At 44.2% G+C, this 16,232-nt stretch overlaps 1 protein-coding gene across 3 annotated transcripts; it reads right to left on the bottom strand.

Moving 5' to 3' along the window:
• Nucleotides 1–530: 530 nt before the first annotated feature.
• On the bottom strand, nucleotides 531–16,192 carry tedc2 (tubulin epsilon and delta complex 2). Of its 3 annotated transcripts, XR_015928308.1 has the most exons (12): nucleotides 15,914–16,192; nucleotides 15,311–15,409; nucleotides 14,885–14,940; nucleotides 14,064–14,583; nucleotides 13,084–13,137; nucleotides 11,826–11,904; nucleotides 10,600–10,720; nucleotides 9,662–9,763; nucleotides 9,251–9,441; nucleotides 8,463–8,647; nucleotides 699–981; nucleotides 531–610 (listed from the first exon to the last, which is right to left on the bottom strand). XR_015928308.1 is itself a non-coding variant. In XM_088612454.1 (11 exons), the coding sequence occupies exons 1-10, from the start codon at nucleotides 15,928–15,930 to the stop codon at nucleotides 8,501–8,503; spliced, it is 1,386 nt and encodes a 461-aa protein (XP_088468580.1). In that variant the 5' UTR covers nucleotides 15,931–16,192; the 3' UTR covers nucleotides 531–981; nucleotides 8,463–8,500. The 3 variants fall into 3 exon arrangements, 2 of the variants coding, with proteins under 2 accessions (XP_088468580.1, XP_088468579.1); XM_088612454.1 differs by having other exon boundaries at nucleotides 531–981; XM_088612453.1 differs by lacking the exons at nucleotides 531–610; nucleotides 699–981 and having other exon boundaries at nucleotides 2,049–8,647; nucleotides 15,914–16,190.
• Between the last annotated feature and the right edge of the window lie 40 nt (nucleotides 16,193–16,232).

Genomic DNA, 16,232 nt, shown 5'->3' with positions numbered 1-16,232 from the left:
GTGAAAAGGCTTAAAAACAATTTTAAAGCGATTGGCGTTCTGTTTCCTTTCGAGAAGCAGAAGTCACTATCCCTGGAGCATGCTGTAAGTGATTCTGGAAGTGCTATTTCTTCCCTCCTATTTTTTTTCACAACGTGCGGTTTCTGGGGGATCAGTTGTGTGGGCTTGTTAATTCTTCTTCTCTTCTTATATGAGAAAATAATTACAGAGAACAGTGAGAAAACACTGCTCACATGTGGTGGGTGAAAATTGAATTAATCTAAATAAAAGGATCTGAGCTATTGGGTAATAGCACCAGATCTGCTTCATTTGTTCAAAAGCAGGAATGATCGGTAACAGACCCCACATCATCCTGAAGGCTCCCATGTGGTCGCTTACAACGAGCGATTTGTAAGCGTGTGAGTGCCGCTGATCCTGGACAGCTAGAAGTCACCTTGACTCATTGTGCACAGGCACTCATTGCCTCTGATCAACTGCCTCCCGATGTGTGTTTCTGATGACCAGAGGATGTGATCAGCTGTCTCCCGATGCGTGTTCGTGATGATCAGAGGATGTGATCAGACGCCTCCTGATGTGGTGTTTCTGATGACCAGAGGATGTGATCAGCTGTCTCCCGATGTGTGTTTCTGATGATCAGAGGCTGTGATCAGCTGTCTCCCGATGTGTGATCCTGATGATCAGAGGATGTGATCAGACACCTCCTGATGTGGTGTTTCTGATGATCAGAGGATGTGATCAGACGCCCCCCGATGTGTGTTTCTGATGATCAGAGGATGTGATCAGCTGTCTCCCGATGTGTGTTTCTGATGATCAGAGGATGTGATCAGACACCTCCCGATATGGTTTTTCTGATGATCAGAGGATGTGATCAGCTGCCTCAAGATGTGGTGTTTCTGATGACTAGAGGATGTGATCAGCTGCCTCAAGATGTGGTGTGTCTGATAACCGGAGGATCTGATCATCTCCCTCCAGTTGTTGTGACTGGGAAAACCAGAGAATCAACTTCAGGTTCATCAGCTGCTGCAGAAACTTACCAAGAGACTTCTACCTGACAGCTCAGGAGGTGGAGGGGAGGAAGTAATGTATACTTTATCCATAACACACTACCGTACATAAACAGATACAAAACAGTTGAGTGGCTATCTTAACTGGACATTAGCGCAGTAGTGTAGTAAATGCAACCATACGTGTATCCAACAGAAGCAGAATTATTGACTGGAGCACTTTGATTTAAAGTGATGCGACAAACTTGCGTTTTTGCCTCTGCAGTGCTGTAAGAACACAGTTCATAGCAAGGGCCTGTTTCAGAGGTGGGTGAAAATGTAATTACAAATTGCCTCTGTGCCTCCATAACTGTACAAAGTCATACCGGTATACAATTTCATTCCAATAAGATTCTATATCTAAGTTCTCTCATTTCCTGTTCCCCAATTTCTGAATATCTATTCCTTGCAAGCACAATACCCCCGCTCCCAGAGAAAGATATCAGTACCCATCAAAATCAATACATATTCATGTTTCGGAGTATTGCCTGGCACTACTATAAAATGAGCAGCCTTGATTATAAGAGAACGTGTATGAGACACCAAGTGGAACTGGCACAAACACACCATGCAGGGCCTGACATGGATGCTGGGATTTGTCCCACAAGCTCTAGGAATCTTGTGGCAAACTGAGCTATTGTACAGTGTTGTGTGTGTGGTGAAGTGTATTCTAATACTGCCAAGTGCTTCACGACAAAGATGGAAAAAACACAGCCCTTTTAGCTTGTAACAGATCTAAAGCGTGATTATGCGATTGTCTGCATGTTTTCATCTTAACAGAGTGAAAGGTGGGTGAGTAAGACTGCCTTCTGAATTAACAAAGGCAATTTTTCCTCACCGGGAGCTCACGGCGTAAAGTAACCTAAGCTTCTTGCGTTTTAAGTGTTTCCATTTTCTCCCTCCCCAGTTCTCAATGTCGTGACTGAAGCTGTCCCAGAATTACAGGTTTAGGAGAGAAATACAATTTAATTAATGGTCACGATGACTCAACACACTCTCCCTTCAGTGAGGAAAGTAAATTGCATCTTTATTGATGGCTGCTGTTTCCTGTGTTTACACTATATTATGTCACCAGCTCGGGAATCTTAAATACCTCATTCATGCCGCAGATGGGATCTGATGCCAAGGAAGGCACATTTTAAGGCACATTCAATTTCAAACAGCACGTATTAAGGGAAGAGCAAATAGGGAAACTGGTGATCAATCAGGTTCCAAAAAGCTGTCCACTACAATGCACGATTGCACAAGCTGTTACAAACCAGACCTAATTAGTCTGAGGATTTCTTCACTCCTGTTGCAAACCCAAAAAAGGTTAACAGGAGAGGTTTGTTATTTGTTTTGGGATTACTGTGGTTGCAAGTAGCTCAGATATATATGTGTAACACGGGTCTCGTTCACAGAGAGTCCATTACGATGATATTACACTCCCGGGCATTTAAGAACATTAAACTTCCCCACATCAGGAAGCAATATGGCGCAGGAACAAAAAGAAATGCCTGAGGTGGTGGTCTGACCACACATTCTACACCGTAACTATTCTAAATCCTGGCTCATCAAGATATCATTTACTGTGTATGGTATATTCAGTGTGTGGGCCATCACGTCATGGAAAAACCCTGCACAAAAACTCCTGCTGGATTCCTTTAAATGTGCTGTGGGATTTCTTTAGGAATTGCAGAGGAAATCAAAGTTTCCTGCAGGCCAGGTACAAGGACACATACAGGATCCATGTAAAATCGCTGTTAGTTTACAGGAATCCAAATAGATTTTGGTCCCCAAATGGTGCAGGATGAACTTTATTATTCATGATAAAACTGCAAGCCTTTTTGAAGGCTTTTTTTTAAGGCTTCCAAGTCCCACCTGCGTGAACAGTGTGAGTGAAATAAAGTAGTGAAAGTACTGAAATAAAGACCCATAGTGGACATATGAGGTATCACTGCATCCTCTGAGCTGCAATGCCAAGTTTAAATCAGAGCGGTGTTTCCCAACAATAGCCTGAACTTTGCAAACAAGAAGGCAGCCAAGCTGCTGCTGTTGCTTATGCAGAAAACCCTTTTTGCCCCGTCTTTACTGTATTAAGAACGAGGGGCTATTGGAAGCCAGTTTCATCTGAGAATATCATCCGACCATTTCTGGAAAGGGACAGTAACAGATTCAACAACACAGCTGGGTGTCTTGTTCCATACCCCCACCACCCTTTGTGTAACAAAGTGCCTCCTGTTCTCTGTTTTATTTGAAAACAATGGATTGGAAAATGTTCATTGCGATGACTTGGGCAATGCCCTTAGGATATTCAATACTTGAACCAGGTCTCCTCATAATCTTCTCTGTTCAAGTTTTAGCAATTTCAGTCCCTTTAGCCTGTTAGAACAGGACATTCCTTTAAGCCCAAGAGGGCTCCTCTTTGCACTTATTCAAGAGCGGCAGTGCAGTTCTACTATCTTGACAACCAAAACTGAACGCTGCATTCTCATTAAAATCTTATGAGTGCACTGCATAATTTTAATATAACATTGAACCCCTTAATTTGATATGCTCCACTTGTATCCAGCAATGTTGTTGCTTGTTCAAATAATGCAAGTTAAATAAGACCCACCTCTTCTGAATCTATACTAACTATCCCTTAGAATATGCCATATGGTTGATCCTCTAATTTAGTTCTAATTATTGTTTCCATACATTTAATAGAGGTCAGATCACTCATCTATAGTTACTAGGTTTGTGGTCACCAGTTTTATAGATGGGAGCTAACGTTGCCATTATCAAGGGGTTAGAGAACGTCTGCGTTTTGAGAACTAAACGGGCATGCAGCCATACCGATACATCCAGGAACGAAATCGTCAGATGAGTCGGATGTCAATGACATGCTCGCCAATTGTCAAAATGGTCATAACAGGCCGCGCATCCTCAATCTATTATCAGAAAGCTGTGTAATGTAGTATGGGTTGCAGCAACTGGGATCCCCAAAACAGCCTACAGGGTGAGACCATGCAAACTCCACACGGAAGGTGGCCCAGTGCAATTTGTACAAAGAAATGGGAAGAAAACAAAAAATGTATGCATACTCGCAAGCCTAATCATCTTAAATGCTAAAGGACTCTATTATTATGGGTGTTCTTAAATGGGTAAAGGCAGAGTAATCCCTGGGGTGGCTGAACATTAGTGGTGTACTCTCTCTCTGGTTTCCCCTCATCCTGCTCTGCCTACACGGACAAGGGGCATCCCTGGGAGCAAGACACAGCATCGTGGTGAGTATATATTTATACCAGCAGCAGCACTGAGAACTAAGTGGCCAGTCATTTCCTGGGAATTTTAAGTGGAGGCAAAAAAATCTGTGAAACCAAAACCACCAAAACGTTTGCCTTGTGAAGCTCAGAAGAACGGTTACACCTGACAAGCGTCTCGTTTGCCACTTAGCACACTTGCACAGCAGCCTATCGATCCACAGACCCCCGTGAAACAGATGCCTGAAGGTTCTTGAGTGACTCAGCATCTGTGAAACGACTCGGCATTTGGCTCCACACACCCGCAGTACGTGGCCCAAGAAGAAGCGCAAGCTGTTCTTCAGACTGGAATACTGCCCTTGGTTTCTTCTTCGCGTTTTGTGGACTGGATAAGTAGTTCAAGCAAGCAACACCTGCGCAGTGGCATTTGTGGCAGGTGGGACAAACGAGATGATACGCCCATCTCCCTGGGACCAGGACTGAACCCTGGGAGGAACAATTTAGAGCAGCCAATCAAACCTGTCCTGCATGTCTCTGGGAGGAAGAAACATGCAAACTCCACACAGATGGACTGGAACTGAACCTGAGACCACGCAAGCTCTGAGGCAGCTGCACGAACAATGCAAAGCTGACTGGAGAAAGTATAATTTATAAAATAAATAAATACGACTGGGAGCAAAATGACACTGCCCACCTGTTAACGATTAGGGACTTTTGACATGAGGGTGAAGGAGAATGGAGAGAGTCTGACTGGTTCACCACCAGACACTCCATGCAATCGTTCCCGACACGAATACTGACTTCTACTGTATATCAGAGATCTAAGTTTTCGCTCCTTGGTAAGCCACCTCAGTTTAACAGCCATAACCATGTGCTGTGAAAGAGGGCCCTCATAATGCACCACCAAAAGCAGCATTTTGCTCGGCTGCAATCATGCAATTTGGTGCCACTCAGTAATCACTGTACCAAGCAGAAACTTCCCTGAAGAATCTGCTCCATAGTATTGATGCCACTTGAGTCGAATATTATTCTGTAATGCAAATGAACAGTAGGCATCAATTGCAATACTGCATGCTGTTGCCTGCATGGGTTTTATGAAATACACAGGTATATTTATACATTGTTACAGCAGAGTTTTAATGCAAGGCTTAGTTGTCAAAGTATTTTCTCCTTTTATTCTGCCTTGCTTTAAATTCAAACAAATCACCTCTTTAAGGAACTGAAGAAATCGTCACACGTCAATACATTTCCTAAGTGAGGCAAGGAGGACTGGGTGAAGTGACTGGCACACATCTTAAAGCGTTCAGCTGGAACATCTCCTGCCTGTAAGTTGCAAACTGGCTTCTTTCTGCATGACTGCCAAGACATGCTTACAGTAGAAGCCGGGTTTAATGTTTTGGCAAAACGGCCTAACTGAATGTACAGGGTGTTGCTAGCTGGTTAAGAAGATGGCCTCCCTATTTGAAAAGATGAAGATTACAAGGGGGATCTGCTGTTATACATGACAAAAGGACAACTGATGATCTAAAAGGCTCGTAGGAGCCTGGGAACAATGTAAATTATATTCCTTTAATTTGTTTAATGACTTTCAAGAGTTAAAGGAATTTAGCCTGCCGGACAGGAGCAATCAGAATCACACTGACCGAACAAGAGACTCTAAAGTCAGGACAACAAAATGATCCTGGCAGAAAACGCTGGGAGGACCTGAAACGATCTTGTGCTTCCACCAATATAAGGGTAGGGTGCCCTCTGCTGAGATAAAGCAACATCACATGGCAGAGTAAATCCCTTCAGAGCTGGAGTATCCCTGGTCTGAACCCATGCATTAATTAATTCTTTTAGGTTAACCATTATTTAAAGATCAGGAACACTTGTTTAAACAATTGATTCATTAAGCATGTAACATTTCAGTATAGGGAACACTGGTCCCGGAAGACTCAGAACATTTTGATTGCTGTTGCAGGTGATCCCTAAATTACTTTAAAACACCATGTGTTTAAGCAATAATAGTTAAATTATCCCTGGCATTTATTTATTGATTTAAAGTCTACCTATAAAACCTACTGAACTTTTGTTGTCCAGGACCATTGCTACTGAAGCCGGTTTTGGAATGTGGTCTCTTTTGGCTGTTGATCCAGCAGAATTCATAATTAGAAGCTAATTAACTTCAGTTTTATTTTTGTGGCATATTTGTCAATTTCAGCTTTCAGCTCTTAAAAGCTCCAATGATTTGGAGTTGGTCTCAACTCCAAGTTTCAGAACTGTCCTCATTCAAACATGTTGCCTCAAATGTAATCAACTGGACCTCTGGAGGAGGAAATATTTCTCACTGCGGGCGTGTATGATAGTGTCACCTGTGTCTGTTCGCCATCCTTTGATCAGCCTACAAGAGCGGTTTAGTCAGAAATAATAGCAAGTGAGTTGAGGAGAGGTCTGTGTGTTGAAGCTGTTAAAAACTGTACCCTTGAAGTCGGCGATTTTTGAATGTGAGTGATGAGTTAAGAAATAAGTTTAAACAAGTAAGCAGATCAATTAAGACATTACCGCTGAAGGTGTAGACCTCGGACAGAATAATAACCAGCAGATGCGGTGAAAGTTCAAATTAAACTATTAGGTTATTAATATTAGGACTATTGAGCCAATTAAGGTTAAGCTATGCAGCTAAGCGCTCAGCCTGCATGGCAAGAGCAGGAGTTTTATCAGGACACTCAGTCTACAGGTACCCTAACTTAAGAGGCCCGTCTATCAAGAGTGCAAAGCTGATTGATGGATCTGTAATGAAGAACGGGAAGAAGAGAAAGGAACAGCAAGTACACAGAGGCAGAGCTCGGGTAGATTCAACCAAGACAAGATATCAGTTGCTTTCTGAGCCTACAGTAAAGACACTACAAGTAAAAGGCACTTTGTTTCTCAGCAAGGATATTTCACGCTGTTTTTCTGCAACCATTACAGTATTCTCCTTATTTAAAAATTAAAATGAGAATACTGGCAACGGAAGGTACAAGGAATATTAGTCACATATTAAAAAGAAGAGGTTTAACCTACAATGCATCTTCTAAGAGCAGCAAAGATGGTGCCACCGCCTTTCAGAGCTACTCTGAATAAAGAATGAAAACTGGTTAAACAGAAGAGGAAATGGACACAAAGGCATGAAACAGAAGGTCTTTTGTTTCCCAGACCACACTATGGATTGATATGATGACTGAATAAGCAGCAATAAAAAAGGCTCAAGGCTAACAAAGATTTCTACTACATTAGTTTCACATCCATGAGGCACCACAATGCAGCGGTGCCGATTAAGACAATCAGAACAAGAGGTCACCCTCTCTAATCAATTACCAGCACACGTGAACTAACTGGTGGCTTAAATGAGATGGGGTCGTCCTCATACCTATTTTGAAAGCACCCTGAGTAAAAAATTACATTGGCTCTGAAACAGCTGGAATCAGTCCAAAAACAACATTCCACTCAGCTATTTTAAATACACTGCATGCCAGACTGCTGTGGGGAGAGACACTTCCCCGCACTATGGCACCTGGAGCGGAGTGCTGTGCTACTATTTTAATATAATAGCATAAAAGATCTGGCACTATCTTCCGGTTTCAAAAAGCCTTGAATGCACTGCAAATGAAAAGCACAGGCAAGGCAGAGGGAAGACAAGCCTTGCAGACTCACACACCACAATGAAACATGCAATGGTCTGAAAAGCTATGAGTCGGGCACTGTGCCAGCGATATGACTAAGTTTGCTCCTTTTCAGTCTCCCCACCTTCCAGTGCACCAATTACCATTACAAAAACTTTTATTTGACAGGAAATGATTTCAAGAGCTTTGCGTTTCCCTGAAACCAGCAAGATCTCCTAAAAGGCTTCACTCGCTCACAATACGTCTTATCTGGGCAAAACCACGTATGTAGTTTAAATTAAGGCATCAGCAAAAAGCCCTTTTCATGAGCAAGTGTGGACACGGTGATCATCACAGTTTTTCTACTGCTTCCTTCGATGCAAAATCATCAGCATGTCCTGTGGAAGAGCCCCTCTATTCTTCATCTGAAAGGTGAAGATCGTTTCATGGAGTGCAGTGGGGAAAACAAACAAACAGATGGATAAAAAAAAAAGTGGAAAAATAAAGAGAAAAATATCGCGGTATTTGGGCTGTTGTGATCCCTTGAGTAATCGAATTCGGAAAAGCCTCACGTTCTCGAACGGGTGGGTGCGGCAGATACACGGTCATCTTAGTCGGGCTCATCGTCCAGTACTAACGTGGGAAACGGCTGCCCCCCCTCACCCAGCAGGGAGTATAGCCCACGGAGCACAGCTGGGGCGGGACGTCCCGAGGACAGTGCGGACTGTAGCCAGGGGGTCAGCTCTTCGCCCATCACCTGCGCAGAACAGGTAGAAGGAAGACAAATACTTAGTTATGCAAAAGGACTGTCTTATGCAGCAGGCCGGTCTTTGAGGGGAACGGTATGAGATCCGATCTGCCACTAGTAGCCGTAAATCATCTGTTATAAATGGACACAGGGGGAGAATTAGATTGCTGATGGACATGAAACACACCCTCATGGGGGTTTGATGAATGTACAATATAGAGAGGTACAGATCACCAACCATATACAAGATCTCTAAAATACAGGGGTGTGCACTCAGCACCTCCACACCCATCTTATTGTCACATTGAAAAAATAATTCTAACTTTAAACTCTTCATGCGCTATACAGCCATTGATATAACCATCCAAACAAACGTTAAACCAGTATCACTAGTTTTCATGTCAAAAGGTGTTGACTTTTTAATAGAGCTCACTGCCGGCAGTGACATCTGTCACTGCACATTAATTCAGGATTTTTTTTGTGTGTATCCAAAGTGGTTTTCTCTGCAACCAGACTCTACCACACTACATCTTTTTGGAAGAGTACAGTCTAGGACTATAATATTTCCTGATATAGAGATTTAGCGGCAAGGAAACCCATGATGACTACTACCTTCTGGAGATGGATCTGTTGCTGCAGGATGTCCACTCTGAGTCTCAGCCCTTCAAGCTCTCTCAGCTCCTTTGCAGAAGAGTAACTTAGGACTGGAAGGGACAGAGCTGCAGCACCTTTCTGTCCCCAGAGCCTCCACATCTTCATTGGACAGTGATCACCAGGAAGAAATCTCTCCCAGGCCTCCACCGCTGCAGAGAGGAACACATGGCTGTCAGATCTGCTTTCACTCTGGGCCAGTCGGTCCTAAAAACATGATTTAGTAAGAAGAACTCCCTTCCTCTCCTGTGAACTCAAATATCTTATTCCCAGATCTTCCTAGAGTGTTATGTCAATATGGACTCTTTCCGACTCCATTGTGTAAGCATGGCTCTTTTCCGGGTCCAGCCTCTAGCACTGGGACAAACATACCTTCCCTCAGCTGGTCGGTTCGCTGAAGAAGCCCTGAGGAGGTCTCCATGAGGCCTTCCAACATCAATAGACTCTCGTACTCCCTCTCCCACCTGGAGGGACCTGCAACCACACAGCGAGAGAAACATGTCTCCGCAGGACTCATTTCTTAATTTTATTTTTTTTTCGATTTAATTCTTTGAGCCCATCGAGAATATATTCTTGTGTATAAGGGCAACCCTGAGAGTACCTATTTCTACAACAGGACATGTCGCGCGGAGATCTGAACCCACAAGTCTCAGGGGTCTGGTTTTCAAAATGCATCCAGCATTTTCTTTTTGGATGAGCAAGGCATTATTGAATTGACCTCTTTTAGAAAAACGCACCAACTACCTAACTAAAGCTCTATTCTCCACAGCACAGGTAATTAGTGCTGCTATGTTCCCTGAGCCTAGACTAGTTTGCAGGATCTCGGCTGTTACAAAAAAGAAGGCTAAACTGTGTGGTGTGCCAGACATGACTGTGGGTATTTCTCGGTCAGAAGGAGCTCCTTGAATTTTTCATGATCTGGCTGCTGCAAAAACATGCACCGAAGCTCGAGTTGCAACCTCGAGATATTAGTCCACAACTGTGAACTTGCGCACCAATGTACACCTCACGAAAAAGAAAGCAAACAGTGTAAAACTATACTGACCTACTGCACGATTTTTTTTAATAACGAAGCACCTGGTAACTTCTGCACTAAAAATCTGTGACTGCATGTAAACGTTAATAATAAAATAAGAGCTTTCAAAGGCACGTGAATCCAGGTGTACACTAACACTCTGGGGGAAGCCCATTCTTCATGAGAGAAATGGTGTCTCGAGCACCCTGAAGCAGTTCCAGTCAGGCAGTCGACCCACCCCCCCCGACCAGGCGTCCTAACTCTGCCCCCCGGTATCGCCCCGCCCATGGCTCGCCTGTGCTGTCGGTGCGCTGCTCAGTCCGCCAGCACTGCGCGAGGTCAGAGCACCGTCCCCGGAGGCTGGAAACCTCATCCTGCACGTCAGCCAGACTGCGGGAAGGGACCTGCGGGTGGAACTACCGAGAGCGTGTCAAGGAGACCACAACGCACAAGGAAGGGCGATCCCCCGCCGGAAGCCTCTGTCCGGCATGATTTAGTCTGGCTTAGAGAAATTAAAAAAGAAACTGAAAGCACTAAACAGTGAGGGCTTATATATATATTTTACTTTATGTATACTTTATATTAAAAGAAATAAATCAGTAGAATGGGTCAAATATAAGAACAAAAATCACAATGGCATTAATACGTCCATTCTTATTTTCTAACCATTATTTAAAATTCTATGTGAAGAAATCATCACGTAGATATTTCTATCTTTTACATCTAAGAAGTCTCTCCTAAGTTGGTCATTCACCCTTAACTAACCTTCTCATTAAGGGCTTCAATTTGAAAGTACTCCCTAGAAGGATTCAGTGTTTTTAATTCAGGATTTGCACACTTCAGGTTTTAGAATCATCTCCCCTTTTCCATAATGCAACAGCATGTGAGAAGGACTTCACGATCAGTGTGAACTAATTAAAATGGTGGAAGGCTGTGATGATTCCAGGATCAAAGTCCTGAGAACAGTACAGAACATCTGTTTATAACAAAAGTCTACGCACCACTTTAGTGTAGCCAACTACTGAGATAAAAAATATATCCCCTGAAATTTTATTTTTGATTAGTATATTTGTCTTCATAGTAGAGAGATGCTTGATAGTCTAAATGCACTGGGAATTCACATATACTTTGCACAGCCACTGTTAAAAACATATATGAATGTTTGTAAATGTTGCTTTTGTTTGCAATACATACTTAATTGAAAGCTGGGCTTTGTCATTAGCTGACTGGCGCTGCTTGGCACATTGTGGGCATTTTAGCAGGTTTTTGTTGCTGGCGTGGCTAGGCAGAGGTTGGAGTTGGCAGTTTGCGATGTGTACCCATATACTGTCTAACAACACTGACTCCTGTGGACTGTCAGGAGCTTGTGAGCTTGCAGTATAGTCAGCGTCGGCAGCCGTGGTCCTCCATGCGAAGCTAGATCTGCTGTGAGGGTGCTGGGAAGCTCAGAGTGTGAAGACATTACAGATGACGGTGCACCTTTTGCAGAAAGGCACATCACTTGTTCCAGATAAAGGATACAGTGCTCTGTAGTCTCTCCATGAATTGTGTCTTCTCTGGCCCTGGGTTGGCCGATAATGTGGACACTCTCTTCCACAGCCTGCAATGAAGAAAACAGTCAGAGGTTCAACTCCTAGATGCCCCGATTTCTGCAATTATAAAAAAAATATACTTAGTGAGTATCAAAAGAAACATTTCACTATTTAGTTCGAGTAGGCAGCTGTGTCAGCAGGCATAGTCTGCAAAGAAACAAGTAAAGGTTTATTCCATGCTGAAAAGAGAAGAGAAGAAACACGTTTCAGCTGTGGAACCTTCATCAGGCTAAAGAACACACCTGAAGAAGGCTCCACAGCCGAAATGTGTCTTTTCTTCTCTTTTCAGCATGGAATAAATATTTACTTGTTCCTTATTTCACTCTTTATGCATGTGTGTTTCTAGAAATATTATTCAGATTTTGGATAGTGATTAAATCCTGGGACATTTTGATTAACTGAACATTCATGATTGATCCTGGCACACTATCAAACACTACATTTCTTACAGAACTACTGAGCCACCTCCTTACAGGAAGAGAGTTGATTGGGCAGAGGTGATGTGGTGAATTACCCTGTTCAGAGTAAAGCCTGGGACACACAAGACAGAATCCGCAACCTGGCACAAAGCAGATCTAAGCAGATCTTAGTTGGAAGCAATACCAAATAATACATAACTGCTTATGTAAATTAACATATTGTGGCATTTTCCCTAGGTTTTCAGCAACTGAACCACCTGCCTCTTTTTAACAATAACAGAATTAGCTTGATTCACACATCAGAAAATGCTTTCATAATACATGCGTGTACAGTTAATCAGAATTATAATACATATAAAGCTGAACAACTGTAGAGGTGACCGAAATACATCTAACATCCTACCAATGACAGATAAAATGACTAAATATTTTGAAGAAAGCTGGTATCTGTTTCCTCAGATTTACGGTGTACTAATCCCCTTGTTAATCCTCTCTCTGAGAGGATAGAACACGTTATCTGCATTTTATCGTCTTCTTTCCCAGAGATGCACTGGTGCAGCACGGGAGACGAGGTGTCAATTAGGTAGAAGGTGTTCTGGCACATTCCAGCAGACACCAGCCTCTCCTGAGCCAATGTGTGCCATCGCCGGGAGCCTCAGGCACAGGCCCTGAACAAGCCAGGAGTCCACGCCACATCCTTGCAGGACTCACCCTGGAGTCCGTAAGCTTTAATCACATTCTTATGAAGGAATATCTGAACACACTGACCTGCACTGTTTCACCCTCTGCTGTCTCCAGACTGCAGGGAGCTGTAGGGACTGCCTGCAGACGAGAACAACAAACCCCAGTGTAAGACAGGGATGGGTAAAGAACCCTGTTGCTGGAGAGCCACAATCCAGCAAGTCTCACAGGTAGGCCCTGGTCTTGATCGCATGACCTTCAAGGCTCCTACCCTGTAGTTCAATCAACATCATTTAGGCATCTCTGTAGGCACTCTAATCACAGCAATCATTAAGTAATCAGCATAGGAACTGTGATTAATTCAACAATTAGAAACTTCATATGATGAGTTTAATTGGTGCAAATCAATAAATTGGTGCAATTAAAGTAGATTAACAACTGACGTGTGAACTACATCAAAAATGCATTTCACTGACAATGAGAACAACATTATCCACCTTGTGTACAGTACACTGACAGACTGGACTAAAAAAAAAGTAATAAAAGACTGATACAAAACGAGACGAAAACCACAAAAACTAAAGGCCGAGACTGACAGTGGTGAGAGGGAGCCCTCTGGGAAAAAGGAAAAAGAAAGCTGGAATACCAGCAGGCTGTAACGTGCGATTTGACCGAGTTCTTGGTCTGCCCTAATAGCCTCCCGGAAAAAGTCGGCCATCTCGAGACAGCTGCTTTTCTGAACCAATAATTTCTACAGCAAGAAGAAGACAATCTACACACGGAAGGCAGTACACTGGAGTTGAACCCGGGAATCCTTTGATGCCACGGCGCTTTATAACGATGACAGCTTTAAAACACTTCAGGACTCTAGACTGAGCTCTTATTTTGTAGGTATTCCTACACTGTAATGGCAAAGGACAGTCGCAGAAGGAGCTGGCCCTTGATTAATGGCGGGTGCTGTGACAAGGCTGCTCATCAGTATGAGAGCCGATTGCTGTATGCAAGCACACACATTACATAAAAAGCAGCAGTGCGTAAGTGCCCAACACACATCGTACGAGTCCTACCCATCCTCTTTTAGGGTGAAGGCGCTCTTGTCTCCTGGTCTCACCGAGGAGCCTTCCTGCCTCTTCGGCTTCTCTGGAATCTCTCGAGAGCCCTGATGGGCTCCTAAGGCCTCCAGGCTGACCGCAGCCCTGCCCAGCTGAGCGCCCTGGCCCTCCCTGGGCGCGGGTTGTTGAGAAGTGGACGGCGCCCCCTGCTGTCCAGTGGGCTGCTTCGTCTTCCCGGAAGCAGCCCCCTTGACCTGTCGGCCCACCCGGCTCGGCTGTGTAGAGGGGGCCAGCCCCCTGCCTTCTCTGCGAGGCCCAGCGGACGAGGACTTCTTGGCGTCTCGCAGTTCCTTCTCTGACCCGCTGTGGCCTTTTCTTGCCCTTTGACCTGTGATGTCACCTGGTGCCAGCTGGCTCCGTTTCTCCAGGTGCCCAGACTCCTTCTGCAAGGCAGCACTACGGACCCGCCAGGCTCTCTCCAGCATTCTTTCCACAAGCTCCATCTCCTGCCTCTCCTCCGGCCCGGGGTCAGGATCTACACCGGGATCAACATGCACTCCTGCTAAGACTGCTGACACCAACCAACCACACGCAACCCTGACTCATTCCGATTCAGACCAGACATCCACATCACTGTTCTGATGCCTGAGAATTCATTTTGGACAAAGAACCGCTATGTAATTTGCATACCACATTGCTCTTAACTCTCCCACATCCTAAACAATGACAATTGCAATGTCAGGTTCAAGAGCAGCAGTTTTGCAATAGACCTGATTAGTGTAACAACATAATGTCGCTCAGTATCATTGACAGATACAGTGCAAGCGTCAGCGTACCTTCTTTGACCACTGGAGCTGAAACTTCCTTGGGGTCATCTTGCACCACGTTTCTCCTGCACAACAGCGTAAGCCATACAGTTATTGACAAGAGAGGATAAACCTACGACTAACTTGCTCACTTAACAGCTCTGCAGACTTAACCAGCCATACATTCTCTAACTGCTTTATCAAGCTCTGGGTCACAGAAGGCTCCAAAGCCAAAATGTTGTTTCCTTTCTTATCAGCATGGAATAAACCTATTACTTGTTCCTTTCAAGCCTTCGCATGCTGATGCAGCTACCCACCTGAACTACATATAGACTCCATTACACATGGATAAATACTCCTTGATTCGTGACTTGATTAGTGTTGGTAACTATTGCATTCAGTATGGCCTTTTTTGAAACTCTAGAAATAATTAAAAAAAAGTTTCACGAGGCTCACCAGGGCTGCAGCAACCTCCTGCACAGACAAATACTCTCTTGCAACCTCTCCTCCTCCTTCTTGCATTGCTCGATGGCTCGGCTGATCTCCCTCAGTGACCTGAGACACACAAGAGTCAGAAGTCATCAGTCTTTACAGGTGATAGATTTGCACACGTACCAACTCCTGGTCAAAATATAGCAGGCCGCGCTGGATTAAAAAAAATTATATATCCCCCCCATAACACACCTCATCAAATGATTTCTTACATTTAAAAAGCCCTTTAAGTGAATGAATGTTGCAATGGCAACTGGAAACGAATTCCCCTTCAATATGGGTAATGCATATCACGGTACAGGTACATAACTCTATACAGCTTTTATTGCCGTGACTGTAAACTACAGCAACCGTCTGCAAAAGCCTCAGCACAACAGACTACCAGAACCGAAACCGCTTTTTGGAGTTCCCGGTGACTTGGTGAACTAAAAAAGCCATGCCTCGGAAAACTCAGCAATGAGAATACTGAACGAGACGACCGTTACGTTGCCGTCCGCAACTCGGAAGACGAAATGCTGTAGAGGTTGTACGTTTTGCGAAAACAAACTTCCCCGCCGTTTGACTGACCTGCCGGCCGGCTGCATGCTGAAGCGAGCCGAATGAAGGACTCCGTCCCGCCGCCTGTCGGGCACAGGCCGCTGTAGGTCCTGCTTGCACTTCGCTAATATGCGGTGCTGTGCAACGGGGCAACGTTTCACGAACAATTTAAATCAGACTCTTTGTGCGTGTGTGTCCCGGTGCCCGAGGCAGCACTGCCGTGTTGAGCTGACTTGTACAGGGCCTTTGTTTATTTTTCGAAAGCGTGACATCGAGCTGCCAGGACCTCTTCGTCAGTTACCGTTGCTACAACACGGAACCTGCACGAACTTTAAAATGGTTGATGCAC

The sequence above is a fragment of the Lepisosteus platostomus genome, chromosome 19 (genome assembly GCF_059453375.1).
Source record: "Lepisosteus platostomus isolate fLepPlt1 chromosome 19, fLepPlt1.hap1, whole genome shotgun sequence".
Taxonomy (NCBI): Eukaryota; Metazoa; Chordata; class Actinopteri; order Semionotiformes; family Lepisosteidae; genus Lepisosteus; species Lepisosteus platostomus.
Note: the sequence above shows the minus strand (reverse complement) of the source record. Positions and strands in the feature narration are given on the sequence as shown.

What these genes read in the sequence shown, in the direction of transcription:
- tedc2 (XM_088612454.1), bottom strand. An exon ending in CAGAGGGTGAAACAGTGCAG is followed by an intron (nt 11,905 to 13,083) that starts GTCAGTGTGTTC and finishes TCTTCATTGCAG; the next exon opens with GCTGTGGAAGAGAGTGTCCA. An exon ending in TGGAGAGACTACAGAGCACT is followed by an intron (nt 10,721 to 11,825) that starts GTATCCTTTATC and finishes CGCTCTCGGTAG; the next exon opens with TTCCACCCGCAGGTCCCTTC.